Raw genomic sequence first — 21,205 nt, forward strand, 5'->3', positions numbered from 1 at the left:
TATCCCACGCATTCAGCAACACATTTTCCGACACATTCAGACATACATTATCCCACACATTCAGTCACACATTATCCTATACATTCAGTCACACATTATCCCACACATTCAGACATACATTTTCCCACGCATGATCCTACACATTCAGTCACACATTATCCCACACATTCACACATACATTATCCCACACATTTAGTCACATGTTATCCCACACACTCAGACACACATTATCCCACACATTCAGACATACATTATCCCACACATTCAGACATACATTATCCCACACATTCAGTCACACATTATTCCACACATTCAGACATACATTATCCCACACATTCAGTCACACATTATCCCACACATTCAGTAACACATTATCCCACACATTTAGTCGCATGTTATCCCACACACTCAGAAACACATTATCCCACACATTCAGACAAATATTATTCCACACAATTTCCCATACATTTGAACATACATTATCCCACACATTCAGCCACACATTCAGACAAACATTACCCCACACAATTTCCCACACATTTGAACATACATTGTCCCACAAATTTTCTCACACATTCAGCAACACATTTTCCCACACATTCAGACAAACATTATTCCACACGATTTCCCATACATTTAAACATACATTATCCCACACATTCAGTCACACATTATCCCAGACATTCAGTCATACATTATCCCGAAAATTTTGTCACACATTATTCCACACATTCAGACATACATTATCCCACACATTCAGTCACAAATTTTCTCACACATTCAGCAACACATTTTACCACACATTCAGACATACATTATGCCACGCAATTTCCCACACATTCAGACAAACATTATCCCACACATTCGAACATACATTATCCCACACATTTTCTGACACATTTTCCCACACATTCAGCCACACATTCAGACAAACATTATCCCACACATATTCCCACACATTTTCCACACATTATCCCACACAATCTCCCACACATTCAGACAAATATTATTCCACACAATTTCCCATACAATTGAACATACATTATCCCACACATACAGCCACACATTCAGACAAACATTATCCCACACAATTTCCCACACATTTAAACATACATTGTCCCACAAATTTTCTCACACATTCAGCAACACATTTTCCCACACATTTAGACAAACATTATTCCACACGATTTTCCATACGTTTAAACATACATTATCCCACACATTCAGTCACACATTATCCCACACATTCAGACATACATTATCCCGAAAATTTTCCCACACATTCAGCCACACATTCAGACAAACATTATTCCACACAATTTCCCACACATTTAAACATACGTTATCCCACGCATTCTGCAACACATTTTCCCACACATTCAGACATACATTATCCCACACATTCAGTCACACATTATCCTACACATTCAGTCACACATTATCCCACACATTCAGACATACATTATCCCACACATTCAGACATACATTACCCCACACATTCAGTCACACATTATCCCACACATTTTGTCGCATGTTATCCCACACACTCAGACACACATTATCCCACACATTCAGACAAATATTATTCCACACAATTTCCCATACATTTGAACATACATTATCCCACACATTCAGCAACACATTCAGACAAACATTATCCCACACAATTTCCCACACATTTGAACATACATTGTCCCACAAATTTTCTCACACATTCAGCAACACATTTTCCCACACATTCAGTCAAACATTATTCCACACGATTTCCCATACATTTAAACATACATTATCCCACACATTCAGTCACACATTATCCCACACATTCAGACATACATTATCCCGAAAATTTTCCCACACATTCAGCCACACATTCAAACAAACATCATTCCACACAATTTCCCACACATTTAAACATACATTATCCCACGCATTCAGCAACACATTTTCCCACACATTCAGACATACATTATCCCACACATTCAGTCACACATTATCCTACACATTCAGTCACACATTATCCCACACATTCAGACATACATTTTCTCCAACATTATCCTACACATTCAGTCACACATTATCCCAAACATTTACACATACATTATCCCACACATTTAGTCACATGTTATCCCACACACTCAGACACACATTATCCCACACATTCGGTCACGAATTTTCTCACACATTCAGCAACACATTTTCCCACACAGTCAGACATACATTATGCCACGCAATTTCCCACACATTCGGACAAACATTATCCCACACATTCGAACATACATTATTCCACACATTTTCTGACACATTATCCCACGCATTCAGCAACACATTTTCCCACACATTCAGACATACATTATCCCACACATTCAGTCACACATTATCCTACACATTCAGTCACACATTATCCCACACATTCAGACATACATTTTCCCACACATTATCCTACACATTCAGTCACACATTATCCCACACATTCACACATACATTATCCCACACATTTAGTCACATGTTATCCCACACATTCAGTCACACATTATCCCACACATTCAGACATACATTATCCCGAAAATTTTCCCACACATTCAGCCACACATTCAAACAAACATCATTCCACACAATTTCCCACACATTTAAACATACATTATCCCATGCATTCAGCAACACATTTTCCCACACATTCGGACATACATTATCCCACACATTCAGTCACTCATTATTCCACTCATTCAGACATACATTATCCCACACATTCAGTCACACATTATCCCACACATACAGTCACACATTATCCCACACATTCACTCACCCATTCAGACATAGATCATCCCACACATCATCCCACGAATTCAGTCACACATTATCCCACACATTCAGAAATACATTATCCCACACATACAGTCACACATTATTCCACACATTCACTCACCCATTCAGACATAGATCATCCCACACATCATCCCACGAATTCAGTCACACATTATCCCACACATTCAGAAATACATTATCCCATACATTTAGTCACACATTATCCCACACGTTCAGCCACACATTCAGACATACATTATCCCACACATTCAGACATACATTATCTCACACATTCAGTCACACATTCAGACATACATTATCCCACACATTGAGACATACATTTTCCCACACATTATCCTACACATTCAGTCACACATAATCCCACACATTCATACATACATTTTCCCACACATTATCCTACACATTCAGTCACACATTATCCCACACATTCACACATACATTATCCCACACATTTAGTCACATGTTATCCCACACATTTAGTCACACATTATCCCACACTTTCACTCATTCATTATCCCACACATTCAGACATAGATTATCCCAAACATTCAGACATACATTATCCCACACGTTCAGTCACACATTATCCCACACATCCAGTCACACATTATCCCACACATTTAGTCACACATTATCCCACACATTTACACATTCATTATCCCACACATTCAGTCACACATTATCCCACACATTCAGCCAGACATTCAGACATAGATTATCCCACACTTTCAGACATACATTATCCCACACGTTCAGTCACACATTATCCCACACGTTCAGCCACACATTCAGACATACATTATCCCACACATTCAGACATACATTATCCCACACATTCAGTCACACATTCTTCCACACATTCAGACATAGATTATCCCACACATTCAGACACACATTATCCCACACATTTAGTCACACATTATCCCACACATTCACACATTCATTATCCCACACATTCGGTCACACATTATCCCACACATTCGGTCACACATTATCCCACACATTCGGTCACACATTATCCCACACATTCAGCCAGACATTCAGACATAGATTATCCCACACTTTCAGACATACATTATCCCACACATTCAGTCACACATTATCCCACACGTTCAGCCACACCTTCAGACATACATTATCCCACACATTCAGACATAGATTATCCTACACATTCAGACATGCATTATCCCACACATTGAGACATACATTATCCCACACATTCAGTCACACATTATTCCACTCATTCAGACATACATTATCCCACACATTCAGTCACACATTATCCCACACATTTAGTCACACATTATCCCACACATTCACACATTCATTATCCCACACATTCGGTCACACATTATCCCACACATTTAGCCACACATTCAGACATAGATTATCCCACACATTCAGACATACATTATCCCACACGTTCAGTCACACATTATCCCACACATACAGTCGCACATTATCCCACACATTCAGTCACCCATTCAGACATAGATCATCCCACACATTCAGTCACACATTATCCCACACATTCAGACATCCATTATCCCACACATTCAGTCACACATTATCCCACACGTTCAGCCACACATTCAGACATACATTATCCCACACATTCAGACATACATTATCCCACACATTCAGTCACACATTATCCCACACATTCAGACATACATTTTCCCACACATTATCCTACACATTCAGTCACACATTATCCCACACATTCAGACATACATTTTCCCACACATTATCCTACACATTCAGTCACACATTATCCCACACATTCACACATACATTATCCCACACATTTAGTCACATGTTATCCCACACACTCAGACACACATTATCCCACACATTCAGACATACATTATCCCACACATCTAGACATACATTATCCCACACATTTAGTCACACATTATCCCACACATTCACACATTTATTATCCCACACATTCGGTCACACATTATCCCACACATTCAGACATAGATTATTCCACACATTCAGACATACATTATCCCACACGTTCAGTCACACATTATCCCACACATACAGTCACACATTATCCCACACATTCAGTCACACATTATCCCACACATTTAGTTACACATTATCCCACACATTCACACATTCATTATCCCACACATTTGGTCACACATTATCCTACACATTCAGCCACACATTCAGACATAGATTATCCCACACATTCAGACATACATTATCCCACACGTTCAGTCACACATTATCCCACACATACAGTCACACATTATCCCACACATTCAGTCACACATTCAGACATAGCTCATCCCACACATCATCCCTCACATTCAGTCACACATTATCCTACACATTCAGACATACATTATCCCACACATTCAGTCACACATTATCCCACACGTTCAGCCACACATTCAGACATACATTATCCCACACTTTCAGACATACATTATCCCACACATTCAGTCACACATTATCCCACACGTTCAGCCACACATTCAGACATACATTATCCCACACATTCAGACATACATTATCCCACACATTCAGTCACACATTATCCTACACATTGAGACATACATTTTCCCACACATCCAGACACACATAATGCTACATGCACACAGTAATCCACACAGTGAATTAAATTCTTCCGTCCACATCCTATACAATATTTCAAGTGGAGTTCATTATTTAATCAACATCAATAACAATTTATTAATGTTAAACACAACTTATGATAAATTTTTTTGTTTTTTATTCGGATGGCGGAGAGTGTCACACATTTGTGTAACACAAATTTTAAATTCCTCATGGCTGATCCGTTTTTCTGGCGATGTATGAAGCTTTACGAATTCTGGAATGATTTTTTTCAAATTATACTATTTTTATCTTTGAGTGTTATCATCATCGAGCTAATAGCGTTATTACTCATAATCATTTGATTGAATTGTGATGGTTAATGAATGTTGTAAAGTTTACACTTTTCAGCCGAGGCGAGCAAAGAGAACGGTTAAGTCGATTTTGTAATCAAATGGTTACGAGACGCTAATTAACTCACGAAAATTAGGTTAATGAATCAAGTATAACGAGAAGTTATTCACCTTCACATGTTTTCAGAATTTCTGGAGGGATAGCATTGTTAACACCTTTCCCTCAATCAGTTATACTCATTACCAGCAGCTCATTTCCGAATATATTTTTCAAAAATACTCTGGCTAGTTTACTCGGATTACTTGTGATTTTGATCATTTTTTTATAATCTCCAACGGAAACAAATACTCGACTTTTTGGCATAATTTCAATTTTATCGGTTCGTGTGTAAGTAATTTTAGTGTCTTTATCCTCAGTGTTTTTGAAGTTCGTCTTATCAGTATTCGTTTTATCTTTACCTTTATCATCAGTAGTTTTTATGTCAGTTTTTTTAAGATCAGTACTAGCGTCAGTAATAGTAGTGTCACGGTGATTTATATTAGTAGTACTATTGTAAGTTTTATCACAGTCTGTACCGTCCATATCGGTAGTTTTATTGGAAGCTTTGCTGCAGCCTACAACTTCATCAGCAATAGTATTTTTTTGAGTTGTATCACAGTCCGCAGTACCAGTCACAGTATTTCTAATTTCAGGGTTAATATTGTCATAAATATCAGTATTAGTGTGTTTTAAGTCAGCGTTATTGTTATTGTAAGTATCATTGCCGTCTTGAACGTAAGTAGTAGTAGTATCATTGTCTGATTTGTCACAGTTTAAAATGTCAGAATCAGTATTAATTGTGTCGGTATCATTGTTTTGAGTTTTGTCAAATTTTGTAAAGTCAGTAACAGTATTTGTAATGTCAGTAGCATTGCCTTCAGTATAGATAGTATCAGTATCATTGTTTTTAGTTTTGTCAAAGCTTGTAAAGTCAGTAACAGTATTTGTAATGTCAGTAGTATTCTTTTCAGTATCGATAGAATCAGTAATTTTATTGTCTAAATTTTTAATAGGAGAAACGTCCGTCATATTTTTACTATTATTTGCGAGTAAATTTTCATTCGGAGTGGTTAAGACTTGACCAATCACAACTCCATCGGTGTTAACTTCGAGCGATTCCAACCAATCCTTATTCGCTAAGAGGAAATAATGTTTTATATATTTTAGTTAGGAAAAAATTTTAATTATAATTTGAATTATAAGCTGAATGAGATAAATAATAATTCAACTTCCCACTGTCAAAATTGAATATTCTGAAGTGAAAAACAAGTTGTTATTTTGTGTTAAAATAGTAAAAATCACAACATGATCAATAACAAAAATCGTAACATAAATAGCAATAAAAAGAATACAAAAAAGAAAATAATTAAAATTCAAAAACTTACTACTTTGAGCCACTATTTTACCACGATAAATTTTATTTTTGTATTTAACCAGACAATAATTGAATTTCGTATATTCAATAACTTCATTCAACGGAACAATAGAAAAGGATTTAGTGTGTTGCCATAATATGAGAGCATGCATTGTAATCAGTGTTTATGAATTTGTTAAATTATTTATTAGTTAATGCACTGGTTAATTGATAGATAACTAAAGTGATCAATTGATTGATTTATTGAGGGTGTCACGTAACCATTCAAATTAATCAATAATTAATCAGTAATAAGTAATTAAAAATAGTATTTAAGTTTAAATTTGAATGGTTACGCGGGCATTTCGTTGCTACGCCGGTGAGACAGCGTTTGCTCGCGCATGCGCGCGGTATGACTGAGAGCACGTGTGTGCATAAAATTTAATTTTTAATTTAAAAATAATTACACTTATTATTTATTATTTATAAGGATATATTTATGATTTGGCGTTATTCAGGGGACATAATGTGTGGCCACATTATGCCCCAATTATTATTTTTATTTTATTTCGATTTAATTGAGTATCCAGGTATTGAGGAGATGAAAATAGTGACCATAGAGGAGGGGAAAAATCGATATTTTCCCCTGCAATATCGATGGATAACATGCGGCTTCGATTGATTATTATTTAATTATATATATGTTTTACGATTATGATTTTGGTAAAAATACATACTAAATATATGTATTTAATTATTTTGTATCATTCAGGTAGGGAAAAATTGTCTTTATAATTTATTTAATTAGTTTAAAGGCCCGGGGCTAGGTAACAATGATAATTATAATTAAGGGCGATTGTTGCGCCACGTGGGTGGCCAACAAGTGGCGGGCCCATAAAGTACTCAGAAAGGTACGGAAAGTGATACTGAGCAGACGCTGTTTCTCATTTTACGTTGTTGATACTTTTTTTTGGTTTATTAATTAATTTTGTCAATATTCGTGGTCACGCTGCCAAAGTTGAGTTAAAATTCACCGGGTGACTGAGTTCCGGTACGAGTTACGGATTAATTTGGAAGAGAATCGAGTAAGTACTCTTGTATTCCCCTTTAATGCATTGTTACCTGTAAACTCCCCGGGAATTGTTGGCATTCGCGACGCGAATAATTTGGCTAATTTTGTGTTAGATACCCCTGAATGATACATTTGAATTCATAAAAGAATTGAGGGTGATAAAATAATTATATTTTGTTTAACTTATGATTTAACACTGAAAATTGCGCGGTTGCGGTAGTTCGATATATCGATATATCGATAGCTACCTATATCTATATACTTATAGCTATAGCTATACGCCGGCTAAGAAAATAAATTCCTAAGCCGGCGACGTAATAATTCACAGGAAAAATTCCTGGGCAAATAATAATAATTATTAAGTGGAATTATTATTATTATTAATTTATTATTTATATTATAATTTATTACAGTTATTATTATCATTTAATTAATTAATCCCGAATTATTATTTAGATTTTTCTTTTTATTTACCCCAGTGGTCAAGCAATTTATGTTATATTTTTTTTATTATTATTTAATAATTATTGAAAGGGTGATAATTATTTATTTTAAATAATCCATGTAATAATTGGAAATTTATATTGTGATTGAGAGTGAGTGTGCCGTATCTTTCTCCCCCTGTAAAGTGTAAAGGGGTAACCCAAGGTGGTGATAAATATTTTATGGACATTTCGTTTAATCTGTTTAAGTGAATCATTATTATAATATAATTTATAATTTATATTGGATTTAAATTCAGAATTTCTTTTGCATTGTATAGATTCAGCCCCCAGGGGTTCATGAAAGATTATAATTTATATTATCAGTGACATATTGTATTAAAATTTCTTAATAATTTATATATAAACAATCGTATCCAACAATTCTCGGGGAAATACTTGATATTTATTTTCCTGGGTCTTTTCCTGCTATACTTAATTTAATCTATTATTTATATATATTTTCAACTGTGCATATTATTTTCGTTTCTTGATTATTTCTCTTTTTATTATTTCTTTCGATTAAATCCGCCTTGTTACTGGCTGTACTCGCTCGGATTTTCCCTCGCAAATTTCCCCCTGATAAAAATTTTTGTCCGTTTTCGAGAAACGGTCTGGCGCCTACGTGCACTAACCCAGCCTGAGGAGCTGGTCCAGGCACACTTTATAATTTATTATTTACAATTTTAATAACACTATTATTTATTTATTAATTTAAAATTTAATTGAAGTTAAATCTATCAACGTTTTATTTTTTTTCGGACTTTGAGTTTATTAAATTTAATTTAATTTCTTTTTTTTTTGATTTACACGTGGGTGACCGCATACAGTACTGGGATAATTTGCGTCTCCGTCGCAACATTTAAACTAGTATTTGTTATAAGGGTATACGGTTCGTTCGAATTTATTTAGATCTTTTTACGGCAATGTTATGTTCGTTTTGACATATCAAATGTCAGAATTTTAAATATAATTATGCAGACAGAGAAAAAACAATTGACAATAGCAAAAGTTAAATTAAAACATTCGAAATATAAACAGTTGAACTTACGCTCTTCTGATATAAGAATGATTATTAATATTGATACGCAGTGAAAGAAGTTAAAAGTGTGTGCCAAAATGATTTAAACGTCATTTAGAAGATTTTCTCAATTACATAATTTTGTTGCTAATAATGTATGTTCAAATATGTGGGATAATGGATGTTCGTATGTGTGGGAAAATGTGTGGGATAATGTTTGTCTGAATGTGTGGGAAAATGTGTGGGATAATGTATGTCTGAATGTGTGGGATAATGTGTGACTGAATGTGTAGGATAATGTGTGACTGAATGAGTGGGAAAATGTATGTTTGAATGTGTGGGATAATGTATGTCTGAATGTGTGGGATAATGTGTGACTGAATGTGTGGGATAATGTGTGACTGAATGTGTGGGATAATGTGTGGGATAATCTATGTCTGAATGTGTGGGATAATGTGTGACTGAATGTGTGGGATAATGTATAGGTGAATGTATGTATGGGATAATGTATGTGTGAATGTGTGGGATAATGTGTGACTGAATGTGTGGGATAATGTGTGACTGAATGTGTCGGATAATGTATGTCTGATTGTGTGGGATAATGTATGTCTGAATGTGTGGGATAATGTGTGACTGAATGTATGGGATAATGTGCGGCTGAATGTGTGGAAAAATGTGTGGGATAACGTGTGACTGAATGTGTGGGATACTGTGCAGCTGAATGTGTGGGAAAATGTGTGGGACAATGTATGTCTGAATGTGTGGGATAATGTATGTCTGAATGTGTGGGATAATGTGTGACTGAATGTGTGGGATAATGTATGTGTGAATGTGTGGGATAATGTATGTGTGAATGTGTGGGATAATGTGTGACTGAACGTGTAGGATAATGTGTGACTGAATGTGTGGAAAAATGTATGTTTGAATGTGTGGGATAATGTATGTCTGAATGTGTGGGATAATGTGTGACTGAATGTGTGGGATAATGTGTGACTGAATGTGTGGGATAATGTGTGGGATAATCTATGTCTGAATGTGTGGAATAATGTGTGACTGAATGTGTGGGATAATGTGTGACTGTATGTGTGGGATAATGTATGGGTGAATGTATGTATGGGATAATGTATGTGTGAATGTGTGGGATAATGTGTGACTGAATGTGTGGGATAATGTGTGACTGAATGTGTCGGATAATGTATGTCTGATTGTGTGGGATAATGTATGTCTGAATGTGTGGGATAATGTGTGACTGAATGTATGGGATAATGTGCGGCTGAATGTGTGGAAAAATGTGTGGGATAACGTGTGACTGAATGTGTGGGATAATGTGTGGGATAATCTATGTCTGAATGTGTGGGATAATGTGTGACTGAATGTGTGGGATAATGTGCGGCTGAATGTGTGGAAAAATGTGTGGGATAACGTGTGACTGAATGTGTGGGATAATGTGTGGGATAATCTATGTCTGAATGTGTGGGATAATGTGTGACTGAATGTGTGGGATAATGTGTGACTGTATGTGTGGGATAATGTATGGGTGAATGTATGTATGGGATAATGTATGTGTGAATGTGTGGGATAATGTGTGACTGAATGTGTAGGATAATGTGTGACTGAATGTGTCGGATAATGTATGTCTGATTGTGTGGGATAATGTATGTCTGAATGTGTGGGATAATGTGTGACTGAATGTATGGGATAATGTGCGGCTGAATGTGTGGAAAAATGTGTGGGATAACGTGTGACTGAATGTGTGGGATAATGTGTGGGATAATCTATGTCTGAATGTGTGGGATAATGTGTGACTGAATGTGTGGGATAATGTGCGGCTGAATGTGTGGGATAACGTGTGACTGAATGTGTGGGATAACGTGTGACTGAATGTGTGGGATAATGTGTGACTGAATGTGTGGGATAATGTGTGACTGTATGTGTGGGATAATGTATGGGTGAATGTATGTATGGGATAATGTATGTGTGAATGTGTGGGATAATGTGTGACTGAATGTGTGGGATAATGTGTGACTGAATGTGTGGGATAATGTGCGGCTGAATGTGTGGGATAACGTGTGACTGAATGTGTGGGATAATGTGTGGGATAATCTATGTCTGAATGTGTGGGATAATGTGTGACTGAATGTGTGGGATAATGTGTGACTGTATGTGTGGGATAATGTATGGGTGAATGTATGTATGGGATAATGTATGTGTGAATGTGTGGGATAATGTGTGACTGTATGTGTGGGATAATGTATGGGTGAATGTATGTATGGGATAATGTATGTGTGAATGTGTGGGATAACGTGTGACTGAATGTGTGGGATAATGTGTGGGATAATCTATGTCTGAATGTGTGGGATAATGTGTGACTGAATGTGTGGAATCATGTGTAGGAGAATGTGCGGGAAAATGTGTGGCTGAATGTGTGGGATAGTGTGTGGAATAATGTGTGAGAAATTTTGGATCATGATGTAAGAAAGACCAAAATTAATAAAAAGAATATCTAGTTCGTTTGTTTGAAATTATTACTATTTTTGTTTTGTTTAGTGACTAAGTTCGAGTTTTAAAAATTAAACTGACAGTTGTCATAAAATAAAGTGATTAAGTTTTTGGTCACTTTGATTTTATTTATCTTAAATATTTAATTAAGAAAATTAAGTTGCGCCTCGTACGTATAATTTTCTCGTCTTATCACAAGCGTAAAACTTTTTTTTTGTTTACTGAGTTTTCGAATTTTAATTTTCTTCTGGTTACGTTGGCTGTTTTTTTTTTTCTATCGCAATTGAATATTGGTGTCATTTGCTATCAAATCACAAACTCATCATGCCAAGACAACGACTTCTATTTCTCTGTCGATGGCAACGCATCGTTCAGCAATTAAATATTGAACCTGCAACTTTCAACGTTGGTAATGATTTTGTATACTGCACGCTCTGTAAAATCCAGTTGAATTCAGTTGCACGACGTGATATTGAACGGCACATTTTGAACAACACTCATCAATCTATCGCTGATCGTCGTGCTCAACCTGTTGACCCCACTGCGGACGCTGTTTCACAATGTCAATCTCGTACTAGCACGTTCAATTATGAACTGGCTGAGACACTTTTGGTTTCCAACATTCTATTCGAGAAATTAAACAATCTTTAGTTTCGTGGATTTTTGGAAAAGTACACTTCTCAAAAAATACCTACAGCTACAACATTAAGAAAATCATATGTTGATCTAATTTATGTTTCAAAGCTGCAGAGACTTCGGGAAGAAATTGGTAATCATTCAATTTATTTATCAGTTGACGAAACGTCAGATAAATTTGGTCGATGCATCACTCATGCAATCGTTGGTGCTCTACTTCCAGACCAGGCTACTGTGTCTCATTTACTTCATTGTGGCTGTATCCCTACTGCTAACGCTGAAGAAATAGAAAATTTTGTCAACATCGCATTAAGTATCTTGTGGCCAGACAATGCCCATCATGATAGACTTCTATTGTTTGTTTCTGATGCAGCACCATATATGATGGCAGCAGGATTAAGGCTCAAAAATACCTTTCCAAAATTGATCCACGTTTCATGCTTGGCTCATGGTCTACACCGAGTAGCTGAAACAATCAGAGAGACATATGTAAATGCGAATGGTGTAATAGCGAATACAAAAGCCGTCTTTCGTAAAGCGCCAACAAGAGTAACACTGTTCCAAGACATGGCCCCAGGTGTTCCCCTTCCACCTGAACCCGTTATAACCAGATGGGGTGAGTGGCTCCGAGCTGTTTCATATTATCATCAGTATTTTGTTACGATTAAACCAGTAATCAACGCACTGATCCCTGATGCTGAAGTCGTGCTACGTGCTCAAGAGTTATGGCGCCTTCCTGATATAGAACGTGATTTTGACACCATCCATCAAAATTACAGTTGCGTTGCAGATGCAATAAAGACTTTGAAAACCCAAGGTCTTGATTTAGAAACCGTAATCGAGGTTATAACTGGGATATCATCGGACATCACAGAAAATTTACATATTCCTCAGGCGATAAGAGACAAAATGTTGAATGTACTATTGAATAATACGGGGTTCAGTGTTGATATCATGAACATATTTGCATCTCTTCAGGGAGAACCGGACATCGAAATTCCACACAGTTGGGTCATGGAAGACGTAAGGTGTATGATGTATGCACCACTTACATCGTGTGACACTGAAAGATCGTTTTCGCGATTGAAGAATATTTTGAGCAATAAACGATACAACTTGACGATTGATAACATTGGAAAATATGCATTTATCAATGTAAATACACATAATGAAAATTAACTAAAATTATAATAACGATTCGTGGAAAACAGTGAAAATTTATGAGTAAAATTTGTATATCTCCTGTATGTATTTGATTTGTTAATTCTATATATAAAAATAGAAATGTATATATAATCAAATAGCTACAGACCATTCAGATGCTTTGAAGCATATTACAATATTAAAATTGAATAAATATGCGTTGAAAATGAAATAAACTACTATTTATACGTACAACCTAAGAATTAAATTAATTTTCTAATATTAAAATTATAAGTGTGGAGAACACGTAAAGGTAAATGTGTAGGATAAAGTGTATGTCCATGTGTGGGATAATATGTGGCTAAATGTGTGAGAGAATGTGTGGCTGAATGTGTAGGAAAATGTGTAGGATAATCTGTGGGAGAATGTGTGGGATAATGTGATGGATCATGTATGGAAAAATTTGGGGTATAACGTGTGAGAAATTGTGTGGGATAATCTGTGGGATACTGTTTGTCTGAATGTGTGGGATAATGTTTGTCTGAATGTGTGGGATGATGTATGTTTAAAATATGTGGGAAAAAGTCCGTGAAATTGTGTGGGATTGTGTATGACTGAATGTGTCGGATAATGTGTGGAAAAATGTGTAGAATAATGTGTAGGAAAATGTGTAGGATAATGTGTGGGAAAATGTGATGGATCATGTATGGAAAAATGTGATGGATCATGTATGGAAAAATTTGGGGTATAACGTGTGAGAAATTGTGTGGGATAATCTGTGGGATACTGTTTGTCTGAATGTGTGGGATAATGTTTGTCTGAATGTGTGGGATGATGTATGTTTAAAATATGTGGGAAAAAGTCCGTGAAATTGTGTGGGATTGTGTATGACTGAATGTGTCGGATAATGTGTGGAAAAATGTGTAGGATAATGTGTAGGAAAATGTGTAGGATAATGTGTGGGATAATGAATGGAAAAATGTGTGGGAAAATGTGTAGGATAGTGTATGTTCGAATGTGTGGGATAATGTTTGGGAAGTTGTGTGGGATACTGTTTGTCTGAATGTGTGGCATAATGTGTTCCTGAATGTGTGGGAAAATGTGAGGAATAATTATTATTTAAATGACACATATCATTTTTCATACGTTCAGGATGTCAGAATTTTATTTCGGTTCACGTTGCGGATTTATTTCCTTTCCTTGAACTATTCTGTCCGATTTAATCGTTTGAATTTATTATTTTCGAATAACTCTTATTTTCCATGGCGGGTTCTTTTGTTAGCTTCTAGCATAACTATTTTTTCGTTTTCCTTTGCAAGATTTTAAATAATTATTCTGAATCATGAAATTAGCTGCTTCGTTTTTTGAAGTCACGACTTTCGATTTTTTAATTTCTACGATTTTTATTTCTTTCTCTAGTACTTTTTAAACGGGCAAAAGTTTCGACATTACTTATAACATTCTTATTACATCTTGAGAAGTTGACTTCAGTTTACTATCATATTTTTATTAGATTTTACCATTTTTTATGTCCTTTTTCAAATTTAGTTTAAATTTAATTAAAGTTTCTGCGTTTTTTGTCTCATCCGACAGTTTATTATACATCAAAAATCTTTTATAGTTAATTGTTTTTTCCGCGGTCTTCGTTCTCGTTCTTATTGCTACCAAATTGCCTTTGTTTCTAGTATTATAATTATGACTAGTATTACAAATTTCTCTACTTAAATACTCTGGCGTTATTCGATTAATCATTTTATAAACTAATATACAAACATTATACTTTATTCTTTGGTCAATAGACATAAAGCATAAGGCGTCCAGCATACTCTGAATTGGTGTATATTTTTTTACTTTTAGCAGCACTCTCATCGCTCTATTCTGGGTTTTTTGTAGCATACTCAAACATTATTTATTCAAGTTCATCATTATTGTTGAACAGTAGTCATAATGTGGAGCCACAATTGTCTTATAGATTAAAACTCTACTAAAATATCCTATGACGCTGCTTATACGTCTTAAAAAACTTATTTTCTTATTTACTTTTTTTGAAATATAATAAGCATGGTTCTCAAACGTCAAAAACCTATCTATTATAACTCCGAAATACTTTGCTTTATTTACTTCTTTTATTCTCTCTCCACCCATTCGAATATTGCACTTTTTGGAAACCCTATTTCTTTTGACATGAATTATCATAAAAGTTTTTTTTTTCGTATTTACCCTTAAGAAATTTTGATTTAGCCATTTTTCCAACTCCCTTAAAGTCTTATTTAATATAAATTCTATCATATTTCCATCAGTCCTACCAACACACAATACTGTCATCCGCGAATAATCTACACTCACAACCGTATTTTTTTGCTACGGTAACAAAGCCATCAATATACAAAATAAACAATAAGGGACCCAATTTTGAGCCTTGTGGTACTCCATTTTTTACTATTAGCTTTTTTGAATTAACTTTTCCAAATCTTACTTGCTGTGTCCTACCTCTCAAATATGATATTAACCACTCAATCGCTTTGTGTTTAACACCATACTCATTTTCTGACTTTATTATTAATTTTTCGATGTTTACTGTTTCAAATGCTCTTTTCAGATCTAGATACAATACTCCAAATATTTTTCGTTTGTCTAAGCCTTCTCTCCACTCTCCAAGTGTCTTCTGTAATGCCGTTTCACATGAATGCCCTACTCTAAATTCAGATTGTTCTTCGCTCAATAATTTATTTTGTGCTATATGTTCTTCCAATTGCTTCTTGACTATTTCTTCTAGTATTTTCTCCAATAATGGCAACGTAATAATCGGTCTATAATCTTCTGCTTTCTTACTTCCTTTTATTTTTTGAATAGGGTATATTACAGCGTTTTTCCATAATTCAGGGACCTTTCCTTGTTCAATACTACTATTTATTAATGTAGTGATCATATGTCTATTTACACTCCACACTTTCGATATTATGTCAGTTGACAATTCGTCATTTTTATTTTTATTTTTGTCTAAATTTTTTATAATTCTATCAATCTCGCTAACAGTAGCAGTTCTAAATTTAGTCAAAACAGATTTACATCTTTTCCGTTCAGATTCTAAGTCATCACTCATTTCTACATCAATTTCTCCTATTATATCCTCTATACTTTCAATATAATAATTATTAAATTTCTCTGCAATTATACTCTCATCATCATAACTAGTACCATCGAAAACAATATCGTTTCGATAGACTCCCTTCTTTTTATCTCCAAGTATTTCTTTTAAACTCTTCCACATTTTTTTGGTATCTTTCCTTTGGTGATCAATTTGCTGTTCATAAAAATTTCTTTTTGCATTTCTTATCGCTAATACAACTCGGTTACGCATACTTCTATATTGATCCCATCGTGCTGCACATCTAGTCAATTTCGCTTCTTTATACAAATGATCTCTTTGGTTAATCAATTCTTTAACTTCTCTATTGAACCAAGGTTTATATTTCCACCTCGTAGGTACATTTATTTTACGTATTGGCGCTACTTCATTAATACTTTCAATAATGATATTATTTACATTTTCTAGGTATACGTTTACATCAACTTCAATAGTGTCGTCTGTTTCAATTCTTAGTCTATTATATTTTTCTTCTAATAAATTTCGAAATATAGCTTCATCATAATTACTGTAGTTTCTTTTTTCTATTATATTACATTCTTTATTACAAATTGCTATTCCGATTTTCCTGGGTAAATTGACTTTAACCATGTAATGATCAGTAATCCTAGGCTTTAACATCACTTCAGTTTCTATATGTACATTTGCAAAGACTAAATCTATTGTTGTATTTGAATTGATTGTACATCTAGTGTTTGCTTTAACATATTGCTTCAGGTTATACTTTTTCATTTCTTTTAACAATTTTCTTGAGTACTGCGTTTTCTTACTTACATCTATGTTGAAATCCCCAACTATAATTACTTGACCCTTTTCTATGAGATTTTCACATTCAACAGCTAACTTATTTATAAATTGACAGTAGTTAAACTGGGGGGCTTCACCCCCCCGATAAAACAGATTTCTGCAGATTTTCAGAGGCCGTTCTCATTCTGAATAAGTTTTAAATGATTTTAAGAAGTTTTCAATATTTTTTAAAAGTTTAAAAAGTTTAAAATATTTTTTAAAAATTAAAAATTTTTTTTTTTTAAATTAAAATTTTTTTTTTTAATTAAAAATTTTTTTTTTTAAATTAAATTTTTTTTTTTTAAATTAAAAATTTTTTTTTAAAATTAAAAATTTTTTTTTAAATTAAAATTTTTTTTTTAATTTAAATTTTTTTAAAAGTTTAAAATTTTTTTAAAAGTTAAAAATTTTTTTTTTAAATTTAACAATATTTTTTAATAGTTTTAAATAGTTTGTCAATCGTTCAACCCTTTTAATTTAACCCGTTCAAAACTATAATTTAGGTAAAGGTGGGGGGTGAGTAGTAGTCAAAGTGGGGTGGTTAGTAGTTAAGGTGGGAGGGTAATATAAAAAGCTGACATTTTATTCAACCATCAATCAGTTATAGTTTCAATTTTCATGTGAAACTTAGATACAAAGTCAGTCAGTCTTCCTCATAGGTAAGTTATTTATATTTTTCCTCACAAGTCTTACATACTTCTTCCAATAAAATCATTTAATCCCTGTTTAAATCTCTGTTAAAACTTTTAAATAGTTTCTAAATTGTTCAAACCCTTTTAAGTTAACTCTTTATGCCGCAGGACATTCAAATTAATTAATTGCAATTGTGGAAATGGAGTTTATAATCGATTTTGTGGGTTTCGAAATCCCCGACGGATCATTTGTATTCAAAGAAGTCTACATTACTGATATTACGCTTTCTGAAAAGATGTATGAATCTCGTTTTTATTCTATTTATGAGTCACCGATAGAGCACAGTAATACTACTATATTACATGAAAACGTGGATCAAAGAGGATGTGGTCATGGAATTTTATGGGATACTGGTGAATACTCATACGATACATTGTCAAGTAATGTTTACACTTTTACAAAAAAAGCTTCATATTTTTATGTGCAAGGAGCACGAAAGAAAAACCTTCTTGAAAAACTAATTAACTATGCGGTACCAGTAATTGATTTGGAGAAAATGCGATTTTTCAATGAGGATTTAGATGAATATTCAAGACCAATATGTCCAAATAGGATAGATCATTTGAGAAGTAAAGGTGTTTATTCTTGTGCATTTGAAAATGCTAAACAAATCAAGCAATGGTTTATCGCGCACTGGGGTGAAGGCTCATCATATGACAAGTCTGTACAACTTTACTATCAATTGAGTGATTTAAGTAAAATGCAAGATTGTGATATTGCTTGTCTCGATGAAACATTCATTATGCTATTCGCGCGAGCTGAAATCAGTCAAACTTGGGATAAGTTACCAGTGCACCTAAAAAATAACCAAAAAATCATGGACTATCAAGTGTGTCATGAACACGATGGTGTAGGTGACATTTATCCATACAAGAAAAACTGTTATGCATGTAATGAACGGAAAATAAATTATTGTACATATAGTTCTAACGTCTTTTTAAGAAAATAATATATTTCCTTAGAAATTCGTTGTGCTATAAATTAATAACTTTTACAGAATAAAACAGATTCACATGATATAATTGTTAAGAAAAAAGTTCGATTCAATCCAACACCCATTATTCATCATTTTCGAGTATGGAATTTCGCATATCAATATGCTAGGAAAGGTAAATGGATGCAAGCAGCTGCAGATCGTGAGCGTTTTAGACGCAGAATTGATAAACTAAATATTATTCTAGAACCTGTATTAGTTAACAAATATAATTATATAAATAAAAATTATAATATTAAATTATAGGTTAAATTGTAACGTAAAAATAATAAAATAAAAAAACACTTGAATTAAATTTTTATTTTTCATTATTATTATTTATTCAAAACCTTTATCTTATAGAGTACAAAATATTGCTTACATTAATTTCCTAACATTATTACTTATAGGATTATATTCAATTATACGATCGTGTAAAATTAGACAGTATGCTGATGTTTGAGGTGAAAATGGAACTTTAGATTCAAATTCTACTCTAACATCCACTGGCCCAGATTTTATAGCTTCATTTTGTTTAGAACAATCAATTACATAAAGTGGGGCTTCTTTTAAAAATGCTGCCTTTGTCAACAATGGTTCTGGTTCTTTACCATAGTATGATGTTTGAAAATTAGTGTACATATCATATAATAATGCATACTGATTGCGATCGATATCAAGATTCAAATTACCATAAGGATAACTTTGAGAATTGAGGAAAAGTTTTACATCTCTAAGATTACAATGATCAAATTGACTGGCATCTTTTTTAACTGCGTTTTTCCTCGCAGTTTGAAATCCCAGAATCACATAACGTGGTTTCTCCAGCTGTGTTGATGTTTTAATTTGCCAAATGTGTTTTGTAGTTGCTGGAAGTAATGGATATTCATACAACTCCCATGAACGAAAACTCATTGAAATAGCTGGATCACTTGATATATAATTTAATGCTTGAATTTTCTGCTTATCAGATATAGTGATGTGTGGTATGAGCCACTCAACTTTATTTAGAGTAATCTTAACGTTTGCAGCAACATCAGTAACTGTTGCTGGTTTATGTATGTAAGCGTTAAGATCAGTATTTGATCTTCTGATAACTAACTCATATGTTGCATTCATGACAATGCGATTGTAATCTTCAGCAAACCCAAGCATGACACTTAATGGTATGGATACATCAAAGTATCCATCATCATTAGTTAATTTATTAGCATCACCCATCAACCACCCAGCATTTTCCATAAGATTTCGCTGTCCTGGACTTAGAGATGTGTAACTCTTCATCAGACATGTAATAGCTACATTTTTACATTGATCAATCACAACACCATTTAGTAGTAGGGATAATTCTTCAATCATATGACAAACAGCCATATTCACCAACTCCATTGTTCCATTAACTGCAGTCCCATCTGATTTTGTAAATTTTCCAGTTATGTGTAGTGTACTTTTGTTTAGTAATAAACATAAGCCTTGATTTTGCACACAGATACGGATTTCATCGTTATTATTTAATGTTGATGATGCGTATGGTTGATGTGCATGAAGTTCATAGTGTGCGATCGATTCATCATACACAATTGGTTTCTGAATGTCTAAGATTTCCGCCAT

The 21,205-nt window shown here is 34.1% G+C and overlaps 2 protein-coding genes across 2 annotated transcripts; both read right to left on the bottom strand.

Moving 5' to 3' along the window:
- Positions 1-5,970: 5,970 nt before the first annotated feature.
- LOC130674211 (dentin sialophosphoprotein-like) lies at positions 5,971-6,816 on the bottom strand. Its single transcript, XM_057479479.1, has one exon. The coding sequence runs from the start codon at positions 6,814-6,816 to the stop codon at positions 5,971-5,973; it is 846 nt and encodes a 281-aa protein (XP_057335462.1).
- A 13,156-nt stretch (positions 6,817-19,972) lies between these two features.
- Positions 19,973-21,205, bottom strand: LOC130674212 (uncharacterized). The gene has a single exon (XM_057479480.1). The coding sequence runs from the start codon at positions 21,203-21,205 to the stop codon at positions 19,973-19,975; it is 1,233 nt and encodes a 410-aa protein (XP_057335463.1).

Source organism: Microplitis mediator, chromosome 9 (genome assembly GCF_029852145.1).
Source record: "Microplitis mediator isolate UGA2020A chromosome 9, iyMicMedi2.1, whole genome shotgun sequence".
Taxonomy (NCBI): Eukaryota; Metazoa; Arthropoda; class Insecta; order Hymenoptera; family Braconidae; genus Microplitis; species Microplitis mediator.